The following is a 27,729-nucleotide window of genomic DNA, read 5'->3' as shown; positions in this document are numbered from 1 at the left end:
TGGACCAAAGCCATGCTGAGATAAGGAGCTGATTGACCCTAGCGGAACCTAAAGTGAGCATCAATGATCAAGTTATTTCTGAGTAAGCGCCACTTGATCGCACTTTCCATGAGTTGCTGATGATCAGGGTAGATTGACAGACAGTAATTGGCTGAGCTAGATTTAGACTGCCTTTTGTGTTCAGGGAATACCTAGGCAATTTTCCACATTGGCAGATAGATGCTAGTGTTGTACTGGAGCAACTTGTCTAGGGGCACAGTTAATTCTGGAGCACAAATCTTCAGCACTATTGCTGGAATGTTGTTAGGGTCCAAAACCTTTGCAAAATGCAGTGTCTTCTGCCATTTTTAAAACCACATGCAGAGAGTCAAACTGGCTGATGATTGGCCTCTATGATGCTAGGGATCTCAGGAGTGGCTGAATGGATGATCCACTTGATACTTCTGGATAGAGAGGATAATTGTGAAGCCACCTCCTATGGTTAGTTGTTGAATTGTCCACCACTATTCATGACTAGATGTGGTAGGATTCCAGAGCTTAGATCTGATCTATGGGTTGTGGGATTGCTGAGTTCTGTGTATCACCTGCTCATTGGCATGCAAGTAACCCTATGTTTTAGCTTTACCAGGTATGTTGCTGCTTGCTTCTAGCATGCTCACCTGCACTCTTCATTCCCAGGCTTGATGATAATCATCAATAATGATGGTAATAAGGTTATACATTGTGGTTGAACATAATTCTGCTGATTTTGACTGCCCACAGCAATTCATGTATGTTCAGGTTTGAGTAGCGGATCTGTCTAAAATCTATCCCATTTAGAATTATGGTAGCGCCACAACCCAATGGAGGGTATCCTCAGTATGAACTTCATCTCCACAAGGACTATGCAGTGATCACTCCTGCTGACATTTTCATGAACAGCTGCATCAGTAATAAGTGTATTGGTCAGGACAAAGAAAACTACAGCGTAGAAACAGGCCCTTCAGCCTGACAAGCCTATTCTGACTATGATGCCTTAACTAAACTTCAAAAAAAAAACCTTCTGCCCTAACTTGGTCCGATTCCCTCTATTCCATCTCTATTCATGTACCCTAATATGCCTGCTTCCACCACCTCCTCTGGCAGTGCGTTCCATGTTCCCACCACTCTCTGTGTGAAAAACGTATCCCGCACATCTTCCTCTCACTTTGAACCTGCGTCCCCTTGTAATTAATAGTTCCACCCTGGGGAAGAATCTCTGACTATCCACCCTGTCTATGCCTCTCATAATTTTGTAGACCTCTATCAGGTCTCTCCTCAGACTCTGTCTTTTCAGTGAAAACAATCCTAGTTTATTCAACCTCTCCTTGTAGTTAACATCCTAGTGAACCTTCTTTGCACTCTCTCCAAAGCTTGCAAGTGCTTCTGGTAGTGTGCTGACCAGAACTGCACACAACACTCCAAATGTGGCCTCAACAAGGTTTTACTTAGCTCATAGAATCACTACAGTGCAGAATGAGACCATTCAGCCCATCAAGTCTGCACTGACCACAATCCCACCCAGGTCCTACTCTGTAACCACTTTATTTATCCTTCTAATCCCATGACATTAAGGGACAATTTAGCATAGCTAATCGACCTAACCTGCACACCTTTGGAATATGAAAGGAAACCACAGCACTCAGTGAAAACCGTGCAGACATAGAGAGAACATGCAAATTCCACAAAGACAGTCGCCTGAGGCTGGAATTGAACCTGGGGTCCTTGGCACGTGAGGCAGCAGTGCTAACCACTATGCCATCATGCTGCAACATAATTTCCCAACACTTGTACTCAATGCCCTGGGTGATGAAGGCAAGCATGCCATATGCCTTCTTAATCACCTTGGGCACCTGTGTTGCCATTTTTACAGAACTGTGGACCTTTGCATCCAGATCCTTCTGTATGTTAATGTTCCTGAGGGTTCTGCCATTGACAGTGTCATTCACACCTAAATTTGATGCTCCAAAATGCATCACCTCGCATTAGTCCGGATTAAATTCCATCTGCCAATTCTGTGTCCCAAGTCTCCAATCTATCTATATCTTGTTGCACCTTCTGACAATCCCTGGCACTATCAGCAACTCCATTAATCTTCATGTCATCTGCAAACTTACAAATCCACCTTTTTCTCCAGATCATTTATATATACTACAAACAAGAGAGGTCCCAGCACTGATCCCTGCAGAACAGCACTAGCTACAGATATCCATTCTGAAAAACACCCTCTACATCAGCTCTGTCTCCTATAACCAAGCCAGTTCTGTATCTAGCCAGCCCACACCGAATCCCATGTGATTTTAGTTTTTGTGTCAGTCTGCCACGAGGGGCTTTGCCTTACTAAAGTCCATATAGACTACATCCATAGCCCGTCACTCATCAATTATCTCTGTAACTGCTTCAAAAACTCAATCAAGTTGGTGAGACTTGACCTTTCCTGTACAAAACCATGCTGTCTGTCACTAACTAGTCCATTTTCTTCCAAATGTGCATATATCCTGTCCCTCAGTATCTTCTCCAAAACTTCCCCATCACTGACATCAGGCTCACAGGTCTATAATTTCCTGAATTATCCCTACTTCCCTTCTTAAACAAAGTAGTTTTTTTCTTTCCCCTACAATTTGGTTCACTAGAATGAAGGTCAGTCCTTTAGCTTTTGGCTAAATGCATTTTCTGTTCAAAATGTCGTTCACTTTGACACACAGACCTGTAACAACAGGAAATGATCATTGTCTTTGTTTGCAGATGAAACAGAGTTATTTCTCTTTTGCAAGCTGCCCAGCTTCTCCAGCAGGGAATCATGTGAACTGATGGAAAAGAGGCATATCTATGCCATTTCTATGGGGTTCCACCCATTTCCCATGAAATTACAGGCCAGGAGAATGTTACAGAAAGGTAAGGGCCAAAATTTACCATGCTTACGAAGACGCAACAGCCTGACATAGTTATTCTCTCAGAATCATACCTTGCAGTGACCCAGAGACCACTATCACCATCCCTAGGTATGGCCTGTCCCACTGGAACCATATACCATCAGAGATGGTACCTGAGTGGCATATAGTCAGGACAGAGTTGCCCTGGGAGCCTCAACATTTTATTCATGGGTTCCAGAGTCAGAGTTAAAAAAAGTGTCATGTAGGAAATGAAAACAACAGGAAACTGGGTTCAAATTTAGTTTGCAGATTTGTTGTGGTTTGTAAATTAAAACATATTTTTACCATATGGTAGTTCTTGCTAAAGTTCCACACAAAACTATTATAGTTTATAATTGTTACAAAAATGTAAATCAATAAATGCAACAGCAATGATATTAAAATTAACAAAGAAAGAATAGTTTGAATGAATAAATCGAATGAAGAGGCAATGCTTTTAAAAGTTTACTTATTAGTGTCACAAGTGGCCTTACGTTAACACTGCAGTGAAGTTACTGTGAAAATTCCCCAGTCCTCACACTCTGGTACCTGTTTGGGTACACAGAGAGAATTTAGCATGGCCAATGCACCTAAGCAGCATGTCTTTCATACTGTGGGAGGAAACCAGAGCACCCAGAGGAAACCCACAAAGATACAGGAAGAACATACAGACTCTACACAGCCAGCGACCCAAGCCACAAAACAGTGCTAACCACTGTGCCACCATGCTACCTTAGTGCTTCAGTGAAATTGAACTTTTATCTTGCCATAGAATCATACAATGCAAAAGAAGCCCTTTGATCCATCAAGTTTGCACCGACACACATTAAAAGTCTGATCTCCCACGTGACGTGAAGCAACTCACCTCAACCACCCTTCTAGAAAGTGCATTCCAGACGTTCACCACCCTCTAGGTAAAAAAGATTTTCCTCACATCCCCCTAAATCTCCAGCCCTCATCAAGAACCTATGTCCCCTCACGATTGATTCTTCACCTAAGGGGAACAGCTGCTCCTTATTCACTCTATCCATGCCCTCATAATCTTGTACACTTCAATAGGTTGTTCCTCAGTCTTCTCTGCTCCAACGAAGACAACCCAAGCCTATCCAACCTCTCTTTATAACTTAAAAGTTCCAGCATCCCGATGAACCTCCTCTGCACTCACTCCCATGCAATCACATCCTTCCTACAACTTGGTGACCAGAACTGCACACAGTACTCCAACTGTGACCTCACCAAAGTTGCTATACTTTCCTGCTTCTATAATCTATGTCTCGATTGATAAAGGCAAGTGTCCCTTGTGCCATTTTTGCCACTCTACTAATATGCCCTTCATCTTCAGAGATGAATACCATTCCATCACCTCACACTTTTCAGTGTTAAATTCAATCTGCACCACTTATTTGCCCACTTGATCATCCCAGCTATGTCTTCTTATAGCCCAAGATACTCAGCCTCACTGTTAACTACCCGGCCAGTCTTTCTATCATTCGCAAACTTACTAATCCAAAACCCCCACCTATTCATTTATGTTGTATGTATAAATAACAATTAATAGATCCCTGTGGTATGCCATTGAACACTGGCTTTCAGTCACTAAAGCAGCCTATCATCAACCTCTGTATCTTACATCTAAGCCAATTTTGAATCTACATTATCAAATTACCCCGTACTCTATGTGCATTTGTCATCTTTTTAAGTCTCCCATTTGGGACCTTGTCAAAGGCTTTGCTGAAATCCATATAAACTACATCAACTGCACTACCTTCAACTACATACCTGGTTACCTTCTTAAAATTTCAATCAAATCCTTCTGTTCAAGCCTTGCCTCTCCAAGTGGAGACGAGTGCTTTCTTTCAGAAACATCTCCAATAGTTTCCTTACCAGTGATGTGAAACTCACTGCTTGTAGTTCCCTAGCTTATTTCTATAACCTTTGTTAAATAGCAGAACCACATTAGCTGTTTCTCAGTCCTCTGGCACCTACCCCGTGGCTAAAGAGGAATTAAAAATTTGGGTTAGAGCCCCAAATACATCGAATATGTCTTTCCTGCCATTGAATAAAACTAAATATATCTTACAAATTCAGTGTGATAATTTGTAAATACAAATGATGGCAATGGCGTTGTGAATTTCAAATCGTCTTGATGCTATTATATGACGGGATTCACCGAGCCAGCTAGCCCCTGGGGGAATCCTGACGTCTACTGAATCAACTACTGGTTCTAAAACTGGATTCCTGCCAGTTGGCAAACCCGTTGCAATGCTCCCAGCCCACTGTGAGCATCACAACCTGGTGTGGGCGGAAACCTGACCACGGTCAGGTTCCCAATCTCGGCAGGTGTGAACTCGATGAATATTTAAAACTCTTTTTATGCGTGTGATTATTGGGTTCTGTGATATTAGTGTGCTATTGCTATATTTTATGTTCAAGAGGAATGTTTTAAGATTCAGGTTTTTTTCTACAGGTACTCGCTATGTTTGGAGGGAATGCCGCTCAGACTCTAGGAGATCAGGATAATTACTCATTTTGGCCTTGCAAGGGATTATGTTAAGTAGAGTTAATGAACTTTTATTTGCTTAAGTTCCCCTGGGATTTCAGATTAGAATGATGGACAGGATCACGTGATGATGTAGTTTATATGCATTTCCAGGTTTGTGACAGAGAAGAAAGGCTTTTGCAGAAAAGAGTAGGAGTTTGGCTGTTCTGGTTGATGTTTACAGATTTTGCAGGCTCCTGAAAGCTCTACATTTCTCAGTAAACTCCAAAGCTATTTATACTTATTACAACAAGTGTATATGTGATTGTATATTAAAGTGGCCTTTAAGTCATAAGAGGAATGTTGTTTATTTGGAACTGAAACAATGATAAGTTAGTAATTAGTGTTGTTTTCTTTCATTATATTGTTCAACTGTTAATAGTTATGCTGCTTCATTTAGTAGAGTTAGAGTTAAACTGTGTCATTAAATAAAGCTTGTTTTAGTATAAAAAGATTCCTCATTTGTCATTGAAATTACTCCTGGAGCAAAGCATCCTATCTCATACATATGCCAAATAGAAAAATTGTTGGGGTCCAGTTTAGTATCCAAACATAATTTGGTGTTCTGGTCCAGGACTCTAACTGATGGAAACATGATTCTCCGCTCTCCCGCAATGCTCCTGTGTCCACAGCCATAAGTCACATAGGCATGATTTGGTGCAGGTCCTGAAAATTGGGACCTGGTTGTATGGACTCGTAGGGGGAGCAAGGTGCTAAGTGTCACTCTGAACTTTATCCCATGGTATAAAAGGGGGTTTTACTAATTACCTGTGGGTAGGGGGTTTGTGCTGGTGAGATGGGAGTAACTGCAGAGGCACTCCCTTGGGACAGTGGTGCCTTGGCTAAACGTCTTCATGGTGCAGTTAAACACGAGCAATGCACTCAATCCAGTATGCTTCCTACAACAATCCATTCACAACAGTTTATTTCACAAGCCACAGCTGTTGGCATTCATCTCTGAGCTTCTTTCTCTCACAGGGTATGTCAGTTTCACCAGAGCTCTCTACCTTTCAGGTTTCACTGCGTCCAAGCTGCTGACACACCTCTTTAATCTCCCTTCATTCACAGCCCCACAGCAGTTGAGGGCAGGACATAGCCGAGACTACTATGCACAAGGATCAGATGCACCATTAGCAGCTGAAAGCTGAGTTGGCAGACAGCCCATGTCACACCAAAGGCTTCATTGTTGATACGATCAGTCACTGCTCTATGACGGCTTATGCACTCGCGTTTGGCCCCGCAGCTGGTCCCTCATCTTTATTCCACTGGATTACATTTATAATCTCGGACCCGTCCTAGAGATATGACAGGATTCTAATTTTAAACATCGGTCTATGCTGCAAAGCTCCCATCAAAGGCACAAATCTCTGAGTAGCAACATTCTTTAGTTGGATAAAACTTTCCAAAGACTATGCACCTTCACAGGGGCACAGAGCAGTACCTGTGCCAGATTCTTACACATCTGGCACCAAAAGGAGGAGAAGGACACCCGCTCCTGGTGAAAGTTACGGCTGCTATGAACTTCTTCACCATTGGCACTTTTCAGGGCTTGAGCAGGGCCTGTGCAGGAAGCTGCGCAACTTTTCCCTTCAACCTTTTCCCCCGTCCCACAGGTGCATCTGTGAGTTGACAGATGCCCAGTATGCCCAGGCATCAGACCACATCACCTTTCATCTGGACAAGACCTATCAGGATGCCAGGCAGCAGGATTCTCTGCCATTGATTTGATTTGATTTATTATTGTCACATGTATTAGTATACAGTGATGCTTCTTGTGCGCTATAAAGCACATCGTACATAGAGGAGGAAAGGAGGGAATGCAGAAAATAATGTTACTATCATAGCCAGGATGCAGAGAAAGATCAACTTAATATGAGAGAGTTCCACTTAAGGTCTGATGGCTGCAGGGAAGAAGCTGTTCTCGAGTTGGTTGGTACATGACCTCAGACTTTTCTATTTCCAGATAGAAGGTGGTAGAAGAGAGTACGTCCGGGATGTGTGAGGGTCCTCGATTATGTTGGCTGCTTTTCTGAGGCAGCAGGAACTCTAGACAGAATCGGTGGATGAGAGGCTGATTTGCATGATGGACTGGGCTTCGTTCATAACCCTTTTTAATATCTTGTGGTTTTGAGCAGAGCAGGAGCCATACCAAGCTGTGATATAATCAGAAAGAATGCGTTCTATGAAGCATCTGTAAAAGTTGGTGAGAATCGTAGCAGACATGCCAAATTTCCTTACCATCCCGAGGAAGCAGAGGCGTTGATGGACTTACTTAACTATAGCATTGGCACTGATGGAGTAGGACAGGCTGTTGGTGATCTGGACACCTAAAAACTTGAAACTCTCGACCACTTCATAAGAACATAAGAAATAGGAGCAGGAGTAGGCCATCTAGCCCTTCGAACCTGCCCCGCCATTCAATAAGATCATGGCTGATCTGTCTTGGCTCAGTTCCACACTCCCGCCCTCTCCCCATAACCCTTAATCCCCTCGCTTATCAAAAACCCATCAACCCGCGTCTTAAAAATATTGAGCGAGGCAGCCTCCACCACTTCAACGGGCAGAGAATTCCAGAGATTCACCACCCTTTGAGTGAAGAAGTTCCTCCTCAACTCCGTTCTAAACCGCCCCCCCCCCCCACTTTATCTTGAGGCTGTGCCTCCTAGGCCTACTGTCCTTTCTGAGTGGGAAGAGTCTCTCCACCTCTATACTATCCATCCCATTCATCATCTTATATGTCTCAATGAGATCTCCCCTCATTCTTCTAAACTCTAACGAGTACAAGCCTAGTTTATTCAGCCTCTCCTCATAGCTCAACCCCCTCAACTCTGGTATCAGCCTAGTAAACCTCCTCTGCACTCCCTCCAAGGCCAAAATATCCTTGCATAAGTGCGGCGACCAAAACTGCACACAGTACTCCAGCTGCAGCCTCACCAATGCCCTATACAGCCGCAGCAAGACCTCCCTACTTTTATATTCAATCCCCCTCGCTATGAAGGCCAGCATCCCATTAGCCTTCCTGACCACCTGCTGCAGCTGCAGGCTGGGTTTTTGCGACTCATGCACAAGGACCCCGAGGTCCCTCTGCACCGTCGCCTGCTGCAGTTTTTCACCACGTAAGTAATAGTCCTTCCTACCATTATTCCTACCAAAGTGGACAACCTCGCACTTGCCAACATTAAATTCCATTTGCCAGTTCCTGGCCCATTCGCCCAGCCTATCTAGATCCTTCTGCAGACTCTCCACACCCTCCGCGCAATTTGCCGTTAAACCAATCTTGGTGTCATCAGCAAATTTCGGCACCATACACACGGTTCCCTCCTCCAGATCATCTATATAAATGGTAAATAGCTGTCGCCCCAGCACCGACCCCTGGGGCACTCCACTAGTCACCAACTGCCAATCTGAATAGCACCCATTAACCTCCACTCTCTGCCTCCTATCTGACAACCAATCCTCTATCCATGCTAACACCCTACCCCCAACTCCAAGTCCCCTTACCTTCTGCAATAACCTCTTGTTAATATAGGCAAGAGCATGTCCTCCACTACACTTTCTAAAGTTGATGACTATCTCCTTTGTTTGTTGAAATTGAGCGAGGAATTATTATCATCGCACCAGTTCATCATTGCCAGGAAGTCCCAGGGCCAAGGGGCCATCTCGACAGGGAGTGTCCTTCATAAACTGGAAGGGGTTCTACTCCCTTCTGTGCATGCTACCTTGGAAGTGGGCACAATATCTAAATCCTGGGGCCCTCTGAGGTACCTGGTGTCTTTCAGGGTCACCCTCAGCTGAAGCACTGGCAAGCAGAGGACAAGGGAATCAGCTTCACAGACAGGCGATGCTGTGATACCAGGACATCCCAGGCTGATGTGCACATGGCCAGTGGGAAGATCAGAGGTCCAACCTGCAGACAGAGGTCACACTGCGGACACCATCCTTGCAGTGTTGGCCGGGATATCACACAATGCTGACACCATTTGCTGCATATAAAGGCTTCTGGACATCCCCAGCTGCATTTGCAGGAATGCTGCTGACAACTCCTCCTGTAACACTTGGCTCTGCCTCTGCAGCACGAACAGTAGTGGCATTCCATTTTCCAGAGGCTTAACGTGAAACTTAGGAGCAGCTGTTTTCTGGGTAACCATCAGGCCTCAAACTGCCTGCACCCTTGGAAGTTCCCACTTCCAACTGAGGTGCTCACCAGAGAGTATCCCAAAGGCCTGTCCACTAACATGTCCCACCAAGGTGTCTTTGAGCGGGTGAAAGCAGCGCCAAGAATTTGGTGCCCTCCCACAGCCATGGTCCAGGTGCTTTGAGATGTTGAACAGGGGAGCTATGACCCCAGATAGGCTGGCCACATGTGACGGAGATCTTAAAAGAGAGAGAGCATGCCATCAGCTTTTGGGAATATCAAGGGTGTGGGAGATGATAGACTCACTTCAGAAAGGGTCATCTACTAAAAGGTGCATTAGATTCTCACTTCCTTGGGGCATACTGATCTTGCATTCTGCTACAGCTCACCTCCAGGGTTTTCCCCATGATTTCCAGAGCCCTATGCTCAAAGTGGATGAAGATGCATAGTTCGAGCAAGCCTACTACCACCAACCACCACCACCACCACCCCGACACCCCCACACCCGCCCAACCGTCTTTCCATGCTCTCTCCTGTTATAGGCTGCCTTGTCCTACCAGTACACAAAGAGGACATTGTGGAGATGGTGGCCTGGCAGTGGACTCACAACAGGTGGTATGTGTGGGCATTGTGCCTAGCCTATGACAGTTTGTGATTGGGATTGCGGCTGTCCCAGAGTACGGGTAGTTCAGGTGTTTGAAAGTTACAAGGGTTTAAGGTAGTATGTCAGATGTTAGGGACAGGAGTAATGCCACGGGCAGACATTTAGGTACACACCATTACAGCTCGGAGGAGGCCATTCATCTTCTTCTGGGTCAGTCCTACTGGTGACACTGTTGGAACTCACCGACTCTGTCATTACATCCCAAACCTTCAACATCATATCAGCAGGTAGTCTCCTGGCAACCCTCGGAAAGCTGATGGCCCTCCTCTTCTCCACAAGTTACGAGCTGGTGTCGACACACAACCAATTCAGGAGAATCACACCCTATGTTGAAGGCTTTTTTTCTCCAGCTCCATTGATTGTTATGTTCCCCCCTTTCCTATTTCCTTTTGTAATGCAGTATTTCCAACTAAAAGCAATTAACCACTGTGATAATTGAGCTTATTCTTGCTTGTAGGGGAAAAAAAACACCTTACTTATCATCATTATCCAGTGGCCTGACTGATAACAGAAACAAAATGTGTACTGAAGTTGCATTTACATTTTTAAAAAAATTAAAGTGGACAAAGAGATCTGAGGGTAGAAATTGGTATGTGCTGTGACCATTTTCTGAGCTTAAACTTGTGCAAGACTGGAACTTGAAAACTTTACAGTGGAAGAGCCCATGCCAAACTATACCTGTGTTCTGGCTAAATTCCTCAAACCCACTTTTTAGATGCTTTGGGCAGCTGCCCAAAGGAAGCATACTTTAATTAGGGGCTAACACAAATACAAGGATTTCTTTGGGAAATTTTGGATGAGCGGAATAGGTGCCTACACTCATCATGATTCTTCAGGAGCTGCTTTGGCTGTCAGAAAGCAAGCTATTTTTATATTTTTTTAAAAGCTAGGATTGCTCCTCCAGCTTTGCAACATTGTCGTCAATCCCTAAGCTCTCCCCTTCCCAGGTTGTTCATTCTAATCCTCCTTCTAGGATATTATAAGCGAGGCAAGTGGCCTGACATTCATCATTTTCAATACTTGTGGAGGTGTGGCATTCAGCTGCAGCTCACTCATCAAATATTAATGAGGCAGAGGTCCAATTTTCCATATGGTGTATAGTTCTATTAAGTTTTGCTTCCTAATTAACTGTTGCGTAATGTTTGCATGTATGTTTACCTTAAATCAATACACAGAGGATACATTGTGAAAGCCCATGGGTTATAAGTTTTGTCCCAAACATCATTGGTGCTGTTATTCATGAATGATGTGCAACTGAGTTATAATTAGCATAATGAGTGAAAAATAAATCATAACCTTACAATTTATTCCTTTAAACCATACATTAAAATTTAATTAGATAAAGGATTTCTTTAAAGGTAAACTTAATGGTGCAATGCATTTCTTTGTAATTTAAAGTAGACAGAAACATAATAAGTTAAACATTGGAGACAGCTTAAGAATATTCATGATTTGATCAATCCCCAAGTGTGTTTACAGAGGAAAAAAAAGCAAAGATCTCCTGTAAACACTTCTCTAAGGTCCATTTACATGTCATCACTTCCCAGTTCTGCAGCACTTTCCCCAATTTTTCCTATTTAAATCTTTTCATTCCAGCTTCCCCTCCTCTCACAGCATTCCAAATTATCCTAACCGAAGTAATAAATGATGGCCTTTGTCATTGTGGCTATCGTGTACTATCTCATTTCATTTCCGCAGCTTTCAAAATGTATTACCATACTTTGTTATCCAGAGTTGTTAAACTACCTTACATGGTTCCATTTCCACCTCTCCAAATTCAGAAAATGCAACTTCAACAAAGGCACTGCTTTTGTTCGCAGCACAACATAACTCCAGTGTCCTCTCAGGGTCAATCGTTCGCTTTTCCTCTCCCTCATCTTTATGCTGCCCCTTAGTGATATCATATACAGGCAAGTTAGCTTCTACTGGTATGCTGACAGCAACCAACTTTCTTTTCACCAACTCTCCAAGCTCCTCTACTGCTTCTACTAGATTCTGTTGACCTGCAAAGTGTTAGTAGCATTTTCTGTTTCATAACAACTTGTAGTTATTTTGTGTCTTCAGCGTAATAAATCACTCTATGGCACTTCATAGGAGTTTTAACAAGCAAAATTTGACATTGAGCCACATTAAACCGATAGAAACAAAATGGCGGCAGATGGTAACCTATAAAACTGCGGAACTCAATGTGAGCCTGGAAGAATATAAAGGATCTATTCGAAGGCTGAGGTGCTGTTACTTGAAGTTATGTTGAGCTTCACTGGAACACTGCAGGAGGCCAAGGGCAGAGAGATCACCATGAAAGCAAAGTGAAAAAAATGACATGAAGTTTGGGGTCACATATGCAGAGTGGACACGCAAGTTCAGCATCATGATCACCCAATTTCTGTTCTGTCTCCCCACTGTAGACCTGGCCATATTGTGAAGGTGAATATCTTGCAGAAAACTGAAACAAGTACGCTAATCACAGAATTGTTACAACACATTTGTGCTACACAGGTCACCTGCCAAAAGTCCCAGTGCCTTAGTTACATCTTTCATGACTTGACCTGACCACCTAGAAGAACAGAAGTTTTCTAATGCCTGGTTCTCTCCACCATCAAAGTAAAATGCAAAAGTCAGCAACCATCCTGTCAACTATTTCACAGAAAAGTTACATAGACATCATGTAGATAAAAGTTAACCATACAGCACCTGTACCTTCGATCAACAGTTCTTGGCCGTGGCTGCCCAGCAGAGTTCTTGAAAGAAATGGAGCAAAATCCACAAAGATCTCACGTAACAATGGAGCAACCTTTTCTAGAGCCCGTTCAAGTTTTGCTGTGATACTGTTTAGAAACAGAAAAAAATGTTATTAAAATTGGATCACGTCATAGAATTACATAGAATGCAATAGCACAGAAACAGACCATTCAGTTCAGCAGGTCCATACCAGTGTTCATGAACCTTCTGCCCATTGTATGGTGGAGTTTCTGGTGCAGATGGAGGAGGAGAAAGTGGGTTCCCGGACACGCGTCCTTTGTTTGAACAGAGGGGAGTATGGTAGGATGAGAGAAGAATTGGCGAATGTGGACTGGGGGAATGTGTTGGAAGGTAGGTCTGCTGAGGAGCAGTGGAGGATCTTTAAGGAGATCTTTCTTGGTGCTCAGCAGAAATTTATTCCGATGGTTAAAAAGGACAGTAGGAAGAGAGGTAATAAGCCGTGGATAACGAAGGAGGTGAAGGAAAGTGTTAAATTAAAAGCGGAGGAATTTAGAGTAGCTAAGAGCAGTGGGCGAGAAGAGGATTGGGAAAGGTTTAAATGTCAACAAAGATTGACAAAGAAGTTGATAAAGGAGGGTAGGAGAAGCTATGAGGCTGGGCTAGCACTTAATATAAAAAAGGATAGCAAGAGTTTTTATAAATATATAAAAAGGAAGAGGCTGGCTAGGGTGAACGTTGGTCCTTTAGAGGATGAGAAAGGGGAGCTAGTGGTAGGGGATGGGGATATGGCGAAGGTCTTGAATAACTTTTTTGTTTCTGTCTTCACGGAGGAGGACGTGAATAATTTGCCGGGTGTTAGCGATGGAAAGGTGGTAGGAATGGAGGGTCTTAATGACATTACTGTTACTAGAGAGGTGGTGCTCGACAGACTGGAGGGGCTGATTGTGGACAAGTCCCCAGGACCGGATGGAATGCATCCGAGGGTTCTGAAAGAAATGGCGGAGGTGATAGTGGATGCCTTGGTGGTTATTTTCCAGACGTCGCTGGATTCCGGGGAAGTGCCGGAAGATTGGAAAACGGCTAATGTTACGCCGTTGTTTAAGAAGGGTGCCAGGCAAAAGGCGGGGAATTATAGGCCGGTTAGTTTAACGTCTGTGGTAGGTAAAATGTTAGAATCCATCATTAAGCAGGAAATTGCGAGGCATCTTGAAGGGAATTGCTTGATAGGGCGGACGCAACACGGTTTCATTAAAGGGAAGTCGTGTCTGACAAATTTACTGGAGTTCTATGAGGATGTGTCTAGGGCAGTGGATAGAGGAGAGCCGGTGGATGTGGTCTTTCTGGATTTTCAGAAGGCATTTGACAAGGTACCTCACAAGAGGTTATTGCAGAAGGTCAGGGGACATGGAGTTGGGGGTAGGGTGTTAGCGTGGATAGAGGATTGGTTGTCAAATAGGAGGCAGAGAGTGGGGGTCAATGGGTGCTATTCGGATTGGCGGATGGTGACTAGTGGGGTGCCCCAGGGGTCGGTGCTGGGGCCTCAGCTATTTACCATTTATATAGATGATCTGGAGGAGGGAACCGAGTGCAGGGTGTCGAAATTTGCTGATGACACCAAGATTGGGGGAACGGCAAATTGTGCGGAGGGTGTGGAGAGTCTGCAGAAGGATCTAGATAGGCTGGGCGAATGGGCCAGGAAATGGCAAATGGAATTTAATGTTGGCAAGTGTGAGGTGGTCCACTTTGGTAGGAAGAATGGTAGGAAGGACTATTACTTACGTGGCGAAAAACTGCAGCAGGCGACGGTGCAGAGGGACCTCGGGGTCCTTGTGCATGAATCGCAAAAACCCAGCTTGCAGGTGCAGCAGGTGGTCAGGAAGGCGAATGGGATGCTGGCCTTCATAGCGAGGGGGATTGAATATAAAAGTAGGGAGGTCTTGCTGCAGCTGTATAGGGCATTGGTGAGGCCGCAGCTGGAGTACTGTGTGCAGTTTTGGGCGCCGCACCTGCGCAAGGATATTTTGGCCCTGGAGGGAGTGCAGAGGAGGTTTACTAGGCTGATACCGGAGTTGAGGGGATTGAGCTATGAGGAGAGGCTGAATAAACTAGGCTTGTACTCGTTAGAGTTTAGAAGAATGAGGGGAGATCTCATTGAGACGTATAAGATGATGAATGGGATGGATAGGATAGAGGTGGAGAGACTCTTCCCGCTCAAAAAAGACAGTAGGACTAGGGGGCACAGCCTCAAGATAAAGGGGAGGCGGTTTAGAACGGAGTTGAGGAGGAACTTCTTCACTCAAAGGGTGGTGAATCTCTGGAATTCTCTGCCCGTTGAAGTGGTGGAGGCTGCCTCGCTAAATATTTTTAAGAAGCGGGTTGATGGGTTTTTGATAAGAGAAGGGATTAAGGGTTATGGGGAGAGGGCGGGAAAGTGGAACTGAGCCACGACAGATCAGCCATGATCTTATTGAATGGCGGGGCAGGCTCGAAGGGCTAGATGGCCTACTCCTGCTCCTATTTCTTATGTTCTTATGTTCTTATTTCATCTTATGCCTGTCTCTCTGATGTACTTATCTAGCTTCCCTTTCTATGCATCTATGCCATTCATCTCAGTCAATGAGTTCTACAGTTTCATCACTCCAACTCAATCCACTTTGTACTATATAGGTCTGAACTGCAATTTTTTTGCTTGTTGGAATTATTTTGGTTTAGACTGAAAAATTCTACATGAATCAGAGTTTATAATATAGTACATATAATATATATAAAGTTTGAATATCTCAAGATTGAAAATCATTGGTGCTTATCATAAACACAAAAACATATAAAGAAATACCAAAATTTTATTTTTCATTTTGTCTTCCCTCTTCTACTAAGAATGCTGCCCCCCATGTGAACTCTCAGTGTTTGTCTCAAACGGTTATTCGTCTCTCTTGGCAATAAGTTCATAGAATCATAGAAACCTTACAGTACAGAGGTGGTCATTCAGCCCAGCAAGTCTGCTACCAATCTCTAATAGAGTATTTTAGCCACGCCCTCTTCCCACATCCTATCCCTATAATACTACACATTTTACCATGGTTAATGCATTTAACCTACACATCTTGAGACACTAAGGGGTAATTTAGGATGGCCAATTCATCTAACCTGCACATCTTTAGAATGTGGGAGAAAACCCACGCAGACACAGGGAAAATGTGCCAACTCTACACAGAGGGCCTGATTTTACCATTTTCATTCTAAGTGCTGAATCTGGGTGCAATTCAGATCCGACTTGGAAATCTGTTTCAGGTGCCTTCATTAGCACTTTTTCCTGAAAAGGAAATTGCGGGTCCAATTCACACTACGGGTAGGGCTTAGCGCGCCTTAAACGATCAGAGCTCTTAACTGAGCATACGCAGTTAGAAAAAAATTTGAAAAGCTGCGCCCATGTCAGATCATTCCCGAGCTGCAAAAAGCGGAGAAAGCAGCCCCAGAGCAAAGAGCGGGAGCAATGGCCCCCACAGATATCACTATCCCCCTTATCCACCTCCCCGCCCACTAGCCAGACCAATCGCAATCCCCTACTCCGTCACCGATTGCCCGCAGAGTGGCAGCGGACCCCTGCCACCCCCAACCCCCACAGAATGATCTGGCCTCACTCCCCTCAGAAATGATCTGGCCTCACTTCCCCCACCCCCCACCCCCCAGAGAATGATCTGCCTCACTCCCCCACCACTCCAGAGAATGATCTGACCTCACTCCCCGCCCAGAAAATGATCTGGCCTCATACCACCCCCCCACCAGAGAACAATCAGGCCTCATTCCCCCTCCCTCCCAGAGGAGCATCTGACCCACCTCCTCCTCCCTCCCCACTCCCTCACCAGAGAATGATCTGACCTGTCTCCCTTTCCCCCCACCAGACAACGATTCCCCCCCCCCGCCCGGCCCTCCACAGAAGAACATCAAACCCGTCTCCTCTCCCCTTCCCCCCGACAACAATCAGGCTTCCGTCCTCCCCACCAGAGATACATCTGACCCCCCGCCCCCCGCCAAGACAAGGATCTGGCCTCACATCCCCGCCCCCCGCACCCAGAGGAACATCTGACCCGCCTCCCTCCTCCACCGCCGATCTGAGTCAGAGAGCCATTGCAAGCTTTGAACTCGCCTCTTCAGCAACTGGAGTATTCAGTATGTTCATTTCGGCACTATTCCGGATCAGCAAATGTGGTGATAAAGGGGGAAATGCTGATAAAGTTGGGCAACGGTTTATTAATTCAATTTAAATGCATGCAAATACATTTAAATCACCATTGCATCCATTTCGGGTCCGAATTGGATCACAGCCATTCCCGGGTCTCAGTAAAGTGGCCATCTGTGCAGACCCGACTTTATCACATTTTCGCACCCATTATGGTAAAATAGGACCCAGTCAGTCACCTGGGACCAGAATTGAACCTGGGTCCCTGGCACTGTGAGACAGCAGTGCTAACCACTGTGCCACATTCTGCCCTCATGATGTAACTGTAATGCAATTCTGGAAGTTGTTGGAGAGAGGAAATAAAGGTGACCTCAATTTGGTCAGCCTTTAACACCTTTTTAATCAAAGTCTTTGGATACGATTGGATATGGTGAATTTAACATCATTAGTGGAGAAAATGCTAAAGTCCATTATAAAGGATGTGATAACAGCACACTTAGAAAATATCAACTAGATTAAACATGAATTTACGGAAGAAAAATCATGTTTGACCAACTTACTGGAAATTTTGGCAGCTGTAACAAGCAGAATAGATAAGGCAGAACCAGTGGATGTCATGTATTTGGATTTTCAGGTTTTTGATAAAATCCCTAAGAAGAGGTTAGAGTGCAAAATAAGGCACATGGGTTTAAGAGGGTGATATGTATTGTCATAAACTGAGAATTGGTCAGCAGACAGGAAATATAGTGGGAATAAATGTTTTTTTCAGAGTGGCAGATGGAGTCAAGTGGGATAGATAAAGAACCAATTGATGTAATATACCTGGATTTCCAAAATGTGTTCGATAAGGTACCACCCAAAGGTTTACTCTTGGTTCCCGATTCTTTGAGGTGGTAACAAGCAAGGTAGCTAAAGGCCAACCAGTAAATGTGACACACTTGGATTTCCAAAAAGTGTTTGATAAGGTACTGTATAAAAAGTTACTTAATAAGGTAAGAGCCCTAAGGTAAGTTATGAGGATATGGTGGGAAAGTGAAGTTGGAGGTAGTATATTAGCATGGATATCAAATTGGTAACTAATGAAGGCAGAGTTGGAATAGAAGAGCATTTTCAGGATGGCAACCTGTAACTAGTGGAGCGCCACAGAGATCACTGCTGGGCCACAATTATTTACATAAGAACATAAGAAATAGGAGCAGGAGTAGGCCATCTGGCCCCTCGAGCCTGCCCCGCCATTCAATAAGATCATGGCTGATCTGTCGTGGCTCAGTTCCACATTCCTGCCCTCTCCCCATAACCCTTAATCCCCTCGCTTATCAAAAACCCATCAACCTGCTTCTTAAAAATATTTAGCGAGGCAGCCTCCACCACTTCAACGGGCAGAGAATTCCAGAGATTCACCACCCTTTGAGTGAAGTTGTTCCTCCTCAACTCCGTTCTAAACCGCCCTCCCTTTATTTTGAGGCTGTGCCCCCTAGTCCTACTGTCTTTTTTGAGCGGGAAGAGTCTCTCCACCTCTATCCTATCCATCCCATTCATCATCTTATACGTCTCAAAGAGATCTCCCCTCATTCTTCTAAACTCTAACGAGTACAAGCCTAGTTTATTCAGCCTCTCCTCATAGCTCAACCCCCTCAACTCCGGTATCAGCCTAGTAAACCTCCTCTGCACTCCCTCCAAGGCCAAAATATCTTTGCGCAGGTGCGGCGCCCAAAACTGCACACAGTACTCCAGCTGCGGCCTCACCAATACCCTATACAGCTGCAGCAAGACCTCCCTACTTTTATATTCAATCCCCCTCGCTATGAATGCCAGCATCCCATTCGCCTTCCTGACCACCTGCTGCACCTGCAAGCTGGGTTTTTGCGACTCATGCACAAGGACCCCGAGGTCCCTCTGCACCGTCGCCTGCTGCAGTTTTTCTCCACGTAAGTAATAGACTATAATAAGTAATTTACTATACATATTAATGACTAGGACAAGAGAAGTGAGTTGCCAAGTTTGCAGATGAGAGAAAAAATAAGTCAGAAAGCAAAGGGTGAGGGTCCACAGAAGGATATAGACAGATGAAATGTGGGCAAAAATTGGCAGATGAAATATAATGTTGGAAAATGTGAAGTTATGCAGTTTCATTGGAAGAATAAAAGAACTAACTATTATTTAAAATTAAGGAAGATTGCAGAAAGCTGCAACACAGGGGGATTTCAGGGTCCTCATGCATAAATCACAAAAAGCAGGATGCATGTTCAGCAGGTAATAGGGAAGGCAAATGGAATGTTGGTTTTATTTCAAAGGGAATGAAGTATAATAATAGGTTAGTCTTGCTAAAATTGTGCAAGGCACTATTTAAAATACACCTGGAATACTGTGAACAGTTTTGGCCCCCTTATTGGAATTCTCCGGCTGTCCACACTGGTGGGATTCTCTGGCCCCGCCGCTGTCAATGAGAATTCCCATTAACATCACCCTCCCGCAGACGGGACTGTGCTGTCAGCGGGACTGGAGAATCCCACCAGTGTGGACAGCCGGAGAATTCCAATAAAATGTGATATTGAATTCGATAATCAGCCATGATCAAAATGAATGGCAGAGTAGGCTCAAGGGGCCCCATGGCCTACTCCTGCTTCCAGATTCAATGTGCCTGTACATTCTCTGTGCATCTCAGAAAATAAGCACAATTATTCTTTCCAAACCAGCGCAATTGGCAGAATCTGCAGTTTTGATTGGCCAGTTGCACGGATAGGATCTGCTCCAATGAATTGAACCTGAGGGATCATGCTCAGTTTTCGATGTGACTCACATTTAAAACTCCCCAACTGTATTCAGTGGTTCGGCCAATTCCATCTGATGAACTGAAGGTTTGCCCCAGATTTCCCTCTCTAGTTCTCATTGTCCCAGCAAAAATTACAACAGCTCACATTTTGATCGTTTTTCTTTATTCATTTATTGAACATGGGCGTCGCTGGCCGACCAGTATTTATTGTCGATCCCTAGTTGCCCGACAGCAGTTGAAAGTCAACCACATTGCTGTGGCTCCAGAGTTCCATGTGGGCCAGTCCGGGTAAGGGATGGCAGATTTCCTTCCCTAGACGGCATTGGTGAACCAGGTGGGTTTTTCTGACAATCGACAATGGTTTCATGGTCATCAGTAGATTCTTAATTCCAGATATTTTGTTATTCATTTGAAATTCCACCCACTACCATGGCGGGATTCGAACCCGGGTCACCAGGACGTTAGCTGAGTTTCTGGAGTAATAGTCTAGCGATAATGCCACTCAGCCATCATCTCCCCATACCGTAAAGTTGCCCAAAGTGTTTCGCTGTAGCGTGATGGGACAAAAAAATCTGTTGCTGAGCAACATAAGCTAATCTTCTGTCAGGTGATCAAAAGCTGGGTCAAAGACGCAGCTCTTAATGAGCGCCTTAAAGGGAAAGAAAGAGTTGTGGGGAATTTCAGGCCTATGGCAGCAGCAACATTGGAGCAATGAATAGAGGAGAGACCATAATTGGAGGAGCATCGGGAGATTGGAAGATTTTCAGGCTGTATGAGGTGAGTGAGATCAAGGCGTCTAGTATTTAGGAACATAGAGTCCAGGGCTGGTAGCACTTTTAACGAACAGCAACACCTATTGAGAAGCATCTGATTCTTGTAGGTAAGGGGAATTGAACAGAATGGACGTATGTTTTTTTTAACTCCGAAATGGTTGACTGAGGGCAAGTGAAGGAGTATATTGTGCAACAATTTTGGTGGCATGATACCAGAGTTGAAATAGTTAAGTTATGAAGACCGGCGTAAGTTTAGAAAGCTAAGTGATGGTTTAATTCTTGAGTTTACCACACTAAAGGAGTTTATAAAGGTCATTACAGAGGAGCGAGTGTACCTGTTGAGTGAATGCTGAATGGGAAGACATAACCTTGAAATTCGAAACGGGCCATTCTGGAATGAAATCAGAAAGCACTTTTTCACCATGGGAAATGGACATCCGGAACCCATTCTTCCCAAACACTAAATGCAGCATCAACTGAAATAGGCAGCATGGTGGAGCAGTGGTTGGCACTGCTGCCTCACAGTGTCAGGGACCCGGGTTTGATTCCCAGCTTGGTCACTGTCTGTGTGGAGTTTGCACATTCTCCGTGTCTACATGGGTTTCCTCCAGGTGCTCCGGTTTCCTCCTACAGTCCAAAGATGTAGGGGTTGGGTGCATTGGCCATGGTAAATTGCCCCTCAGTGTCAGGGGGACTAGCTTTGGTAAATGCATGGGGTTGTGGGAATAGGGCCTGGGTGGGATCGTGGTCAGTGCAGACTTGATGGGTTGAATGGCCTCCTTCTGCACTGTAGGGATCCTATGATTCTTATCTAAGGAAAGATACACTGTCATCAGAGGGAGCCAAAGACGACTTGCTCGGTTGATCCCAGGTATGAGAGACTTTCTTACGAGGAGAGGTTGAGCCAGTAAATTGGAATTTAAAAGAACGAGAGGTGACCTGTTGGAGACACATAAGATTCTCTGGGAGCTTGACTGGGTGGAAGCTGTGAGGTTGTTTACCCCTGTGGAAGAGTCTAGGACCAGAAAGCATAATCTCAGAGTCTGGAGTCACTCATTTAAAACAGAGATGAGGAGGAATTTCTTCTTTCAAAGGACAGTGAATTGGTGGATCTGTTTACCTCAGAGGGCAGTAGAGTTTGGGTCATAAGATTCATAGAATCCCTACAGTGTAGAAGGAGGCCATTTGGCCCATCGAGTCTGCACCGACTTCAATCTCATCCAGGCCCTATCCCCATAACCCCATGCATTTCCCCTAGCTCGTCCCCCTAACACTAAGGGGCAATTTAGCTTGGCCAATCCACCTAACCCGCACACCTTTGGACCATGGGAGGAAACCCACGCAGACACATGCAAACTCCACACAGATAGTGACCCAAGCCGGGAATCGAACCCAAGTCCCTGGCACTGTGAGGCAGCAGTGCTAACCACAGTGTCACCATGCTACTCGTGTGCCACCCCATTAAATATGTTCAAGGCAGGGATACACAAATTTTTAATGAGTAAGGGATTCAAGGATTATGAGGATATGGCAACAAAATGAAGTTGAGGATCACATCAGATCAGTCATGATCTCATTGAATAGTGAAGCAGAGTAGATGGACCAAGTGGCCTACTTCTGCTCCTATGTCTTATGGGTGCCACAGAAATTAGCACTTGGGCCCCAGCTATTCACAATATATAATCAATTATTTGGATGTGACACAAAAGTTGGTGGTAATGTTAGTGCTGAGCAAGAGTTTAAGTTTTAAGTTTATTTACTGGTGTCACAAGTAGGCTTACATTAACACTGCAATGAAGTTACTGTGAAAATCCAGAAGTTGCCACACCTCAGCATCTGCCCATGTACACTGAGGGAGAATTAGCATGGCCAATTCACCTAACCACCACGTCTTCTGGACAGTGGGAGGAAACCGCAGACATACAAGGAGAACGTGCAGACTCCACACAGACAGTGACCCAAGCCAGGAATTGAACCTGGGTTCCTAGCGCTGTGAGGCAGCAGTGCTAATCACTGTGCCACCATGCCGCCAAGAAGCTTTAAGATAGTTTTAACAACTTGAGTGTGTGGGAAAATACATGGCAGGTGCAGTAGAGAGTGGATTAACGATGTAGTTATCCGCTTCAGTAGAAAAATCAGAATGGCAGAGTATTATTTAAATGGTGATAGATTGGAATGGTGATAAAGGGGCCTGAGTGTCCTTGAACACCAATCACTGAAAGCAAGCACGAAGGTACAGCAAGCAGCTAAGGTGAAAAATAGTATGTTGGCCTTCATTGCAAGCTCACTTGAGTACTGGAGTAACAATGTCTTCCTGCAGCTGTCTAGGGCTGTGGTGAGATCATACCTGAAGTACTTGCGCAATCTCCTTACTTAAGGAAAGATATACCTCCCATTAGAGTGCAACAAAGATTCACCAGATTGCTCCTGGGATGGCAGGACTGTTACAGAAATATAGAAAATAAGTGCAGGGGTAGGCCATTCGGCTTTGCAAGCCTGCACCACCATTCAATATGATCATGGTTGATCATGCACATTCAGTATCCCACTCCCACTTTCTCGCCATACCCCTTGATCCTTTTAGCTACAAGGCCCACATCCAGCTCGGTCATGAACAAGTCTAATGAACTGGCCCCAACAGCTTTGTGGTAGAGAATGCCACAGGTTCATGACTTTCTGAGTGAAGAAGTTCTTTCTCATCTCAGTCCTGAATGGCTTACCCTTATTCTTAGACTGCCTCCCCTATTTCTGCACTACCTCAACATCGGGAACATTCTTCCTGCATCTAGCCTGTCCAGTCAGGATTTTAAAAGTCATGAGAGGACTGGTAGACCAACTAGGTCCATATTCACTGGAGTTTGGAAGAATGAGAGGGGACCTCATTGAAATATATAGAATTATGACACAGCTGCACAGACTGGATGCAGAAATGATGCTTTCTCTGGCTGTCAACAAGTCACAGCTTCCAGATACAGGATAGGCTATTTACGACTGAGTTGAGGGGGAAGTTATTCACTCAGAAGGTGGTGAAGCTGCAGGATTCTCTACCACAAAAGACTGTAAAGGCCAAGTCACTGAATATATTTAAGAAGAAAACGGACAGATTTCTAGATTCCAAAAGTATCTCGGAGTACAAGGAGAGAGTGAGAGTATGGCACTGAGATAGAGGATCAACCATGTTCATACTGAATACAGTGCAGGCTCAAAGGGCGAATGATCTATTCCTGCTCCTTTGTTTCTATGAAGGAAAAATCCTGCTTTTATTTTACTTCCCCTAATCCTAGATAAATAGGATCGACTGCAGCACCCACCATAACTGAGATCTGAAACTAAGATCAGGCATCAAACCTGCAACTTTCCTGGTCAACACAGTAAAAAGTCTGACAACACCAGGTTTAAGTCCAACCGATTTATTTGATAGTAAACTCACTAGCTTTTGAGGTTTCCCTCTTCTTCAGGTGAATGGAGCGTTCTGGCCTCAGACAGAATGTATAATGCACAAACTGTGCTTTATATGCTCTGTCTGAGGCCAGAACTCTCCATTCACCTGAAGAAGAGGGAAACCTCGAAAGCTAGTGAATTTACTATCAAATAAATCGGTTGGACTTAAACCTGGCGTTGTCAGACTTTTTACTGTGTTTACCCCAGTCCAACGCCGGCATATCCACATCATGACTTTCCTGGTCTGCAGAGCTCACTGGCATTCAGGACAATGGTTTTACCTTCTCAACCAAAGATGTTTCTCCCAGTCATCCTAGTTTTGCATTTTGTAAAAAAGTGGAATTCATGAGGATTGAAAACAAAGACTGAAATTAACCTCATGTTTTCAGCAGAATCCTCTGGCATTGGAGCAACTGTCTGCACTGCTGGAAGATTTTTGCTGGTAGCACCATTCACAAAACTGGATGAGGATGAGGAAGAAGAAGTCGAAGCAGCCTCCGCAGCACCTGTGCAAAAACAGTTCAAGGAATAAACTGAAAAGCGACAGAATAGCTATATTGTAATATGTCAATAACAAGTCATGAATTCCAACCAGATTAATATGAAAAGAGTACTTACTTGGATGCAAGGTTTATATGCAATAATAACTCCAAGGAATTATTCCAATATCACAATTTTAATATGTGGAAATTGGAGGTGTATTTCACAACTTGCATTTATGAACTCAAAGCCAATTTTATTATTTGTAAAAACACCTAAATTATGAAATTGGTTTATAATAGTTTATACTTTAAATTCAATAATTATTAGATATATTTTTGTTGTCTATTAATTACATCTATTTCTCCTTAAATAGAATTCAATGTCAGCTGTGATCCAGTTGGTTGCATTTTCACCTTGGAGACAAAAGGTTGTGGATCCAAACCCCATTCCAGAGACTTCAGCACAAATCTGAGTTTGCATTTCGGTTCAATATGGAGTAGTGCTGCACAGTCAGAAATGTCTTTCTGCACAGTCGAAGATGCTGGGGACGATTCTCCCAAAAAAATTCTAAGTATTGAATTTGTGTAAAAACTGGAGTGAAACAATCTGTTTTTTTCAGCGAGTTTCAAAATCCATCTCAAATGATCTGTTTTTTTCAGCGAGTTTCAAAATCCATCTCCCACACTCTGTGCAATGCAGAGTGTCTCAGCATGCTAAAAATCAGTGTTGGGGGGGAGGGTACGGGATGAGGGGGTGCTATAAACTATAAACCACAAAATAAACATCTTATAGTTTGTAAGTGATAAAAGTAGTAAATATTTCTCAAACTGTAGTCACCCAATTAGCTGCTCCCACTTGCCCCACGTCAAATTTGAAGCCTGACATCACATAAGGAGTTCCAAACTACACAGAAGCATAGAAAATAGTTGGAGTAGGCCATTCGGCTCTTTTGAGCCTGCACCACCATCCAATATGATCATGGCTGATCTTGCACTTTCAGTATTCCACTCCCACTTCCTCTCCATACCCTTGATCCCTGCCACAAGGGCCACATCCAGCTCCCTCTTGAACCCGTAGCTAACAAACTGGCCTCAACAGCTTTCTGATGTGGAGAATTCCACAAGTTCACAACTCTCTGAGCGAAGAAGTTCTTCCTTATCTCAGGATTGAATGGCTTACCCCTTATACTTACACTGTGACCCCCAATTCTGCTCTTCCCCAACTTTGGGAACATTCTTCCCGCATCTAGCCAGACTAGTCCCACCAGGATTTTGTATGTTTCTATGTGATCCTGTCTTATTCTTCTAAACTCCAGTAAGTACAAGCCCAGTCGATCCAATCTCTCTTCATACGTCAGTCCGGCTATCCCAGAGTCAGTCTGGTGAACCTTCGCTGGACTTCCTCAATAGCAAAGTAGCACTCAGATTTCTCCCTGCATGCTCACATTGTTTTTGATTTACTCTAACCCTCTCCTTTCAGTGCTGCTGACTTCAATATGCAAAGCTAACTTCCAAGTTGAAGGTGAAAAACAAACAAATCACCCTCAGCAAAGTGTGAAGACTTGATATTGAGGGCGATTCTTCAAAAAAAATTCTGTGTGTTGAATTGGCAGGAAAAATCTCAATTGTTTTTTCAGTGCAACTTCAGACTCGAATCTTCCACACTCTGTGCAATGCAGAGATCACAATCGGAAATATCATTAAAAACTCGGGGCGGGGCAGGGCCCATTCACACTAGAGTCTGACAGTTCCAGGCCTATGTGCATGTGCAGTGGCCCCAATCTGTCACCTGTAGTTTGCTAACCAGCCCAGGACCTTCACAGTACTGCCTGATGCCCGGTGGGCAGTGCCAAGGTGCCCTGTATGGACACTTTGCCCTTGGACAGTGCCCAGGGGCACAGGCTGGCACCACCAGGGTGCCCATGCCCAGGGGTACTACCCCCTGCTGCCCCACTCCCTAGGGGACCCCGATTCCCCTCTTAACTTAGCAGGCTCTCCCGCTGGTTCCCCAAAAGTGTGGAGCAAATCTAAACTCCGCTGGAGTGAACTTTTACTGGCAAGGTGGGAGATGCTATTGGGCCTAAAGAATTCAGTCCCTGATAATGACATTCAAATGACATTAAAAATAGATTAAAATGACTTACTTGGTGATCCCACCAGTTTCCTGCATGATGCCAACCGCACCAGATTTCCAGAGGTGGGAGACACGTATGCATTGGGAACGCATGCACAAATCTCATGAATTGGTGCACTCACGCATCTCCCGACCTTACACACCAAAAAATTAGCATGCCAGAATGGGACAATCAACCCCACTTGCCATAACTTAGAAACTCATTGTCTAAGGAAGAGATATTAAAATGTTGAGTGATGAGATATTGAAACAATGGCTGCCACTAACACACCCAAAACATCTTAGAAATACACAATGTTTGAGGTATTTCAAACCAGGCTGCAGCCACTGCAGAGATTGAAAGAATGTTTTCAGCAAAGGAAGCAGGCTGAAAGCTAGTCTTTCTCTCTCGGAGCAAGTGTATTACTCAGTTCAGAAGTCAACTTCACTAGAAATCTACCAGTGAACCCAGTTCATGTCTTATTTGCAGCAGCAACCTCGGACCGCATCCATGAAATCAGCGAACCCAAATCAGCCGTAATGCTTAAAAATATACACCTTCAGTACAAAGGACACTTCACCATATATTTTTGTTTTTAATCGAACTCTGAATTCCCTATTTCAAATGCCCATGTATGTGTGGATGTGCATGTGAGATGTCACAATTTTTGTTATTTTCTTTCCCTCGGGGTTCGTGGTTAATAAATTTGTTTTTTTGTAAACACAAGAAAGCCGATACCCACTATCGTCCTCACCCTAATGGCTATCTTCATGTGTGACTGTGTCAGGCCGCATTTTGACCCTCAGTTTGCGAACACCAAGGACAGGATTTTCTGATCTCGTTCACCCTGCCCCCGCTGCCAGCAAGTGGAGAATTTGGTGCCAAGCCAAAACTCCATTCACTGCAGCTGCATTGGAGAATTCCATCTGTAAGCGAGGTTGGGTGGTTTTCGGCACAAGTGTCACTATGTGCTCAGGTTATACCTGTCCCAGCTG

General features: G+C 44.4%; 1 protein-coding gene across 4 annotated transcripts in view; it reads right to left on the bottom strand.

Annotated features, from left to right (window-relative positions):
- Window positions 1-27,729, bottom strand: part of nbeaa (neurobeachin a) — an 825,376-nt gene that overhangs the window by 415,066 nt on the left and 382,581 nt on the right. For 3 of the 4 annotated variants that reach the window (XM_080197464.1, XM_080197465.1, XM_080197463.1), the window contains 2 exons: window positions 24,515-24,644; window positions 12,969-13,096 (listed from right to left, as the gene is read on the bottom strand). In XM_080197464.1, coding sequence (XP_080053590.1) covers window positions 12,969-13,096; window positions 24,515-24,644 — 258 coding nt within the window. Of the gene's footprint in view, window positions 1-12,962; window positions 13,097-24,514; window positions 24,645-27,729 lie in introns of all 4 variants that reach the window. The other variant, XM_080197462.1, reaches the window with a different exon arrangement.

This window comes from Carcharhinus amblyrhynchos, chromosome 10 (assembly GCF_965287045.1).
Source record: "Carcharhinus amblyrhynchos chromosome 10, sCarAmb.v2.hapA, whole genome shotgun sequence".
Lineage (NCBI taxonomy): Eukaryota > Metazoa > Chordata > Chondrichthyes > Carcharhiniformes > Carcharhinidae > Carcharhinus > Carcharhinus amblyrhynchos.
Note: the sequence above shows the minus strand (reverse complement) of the source record. Positions and strands in the feature narration are given on the sequence as shown.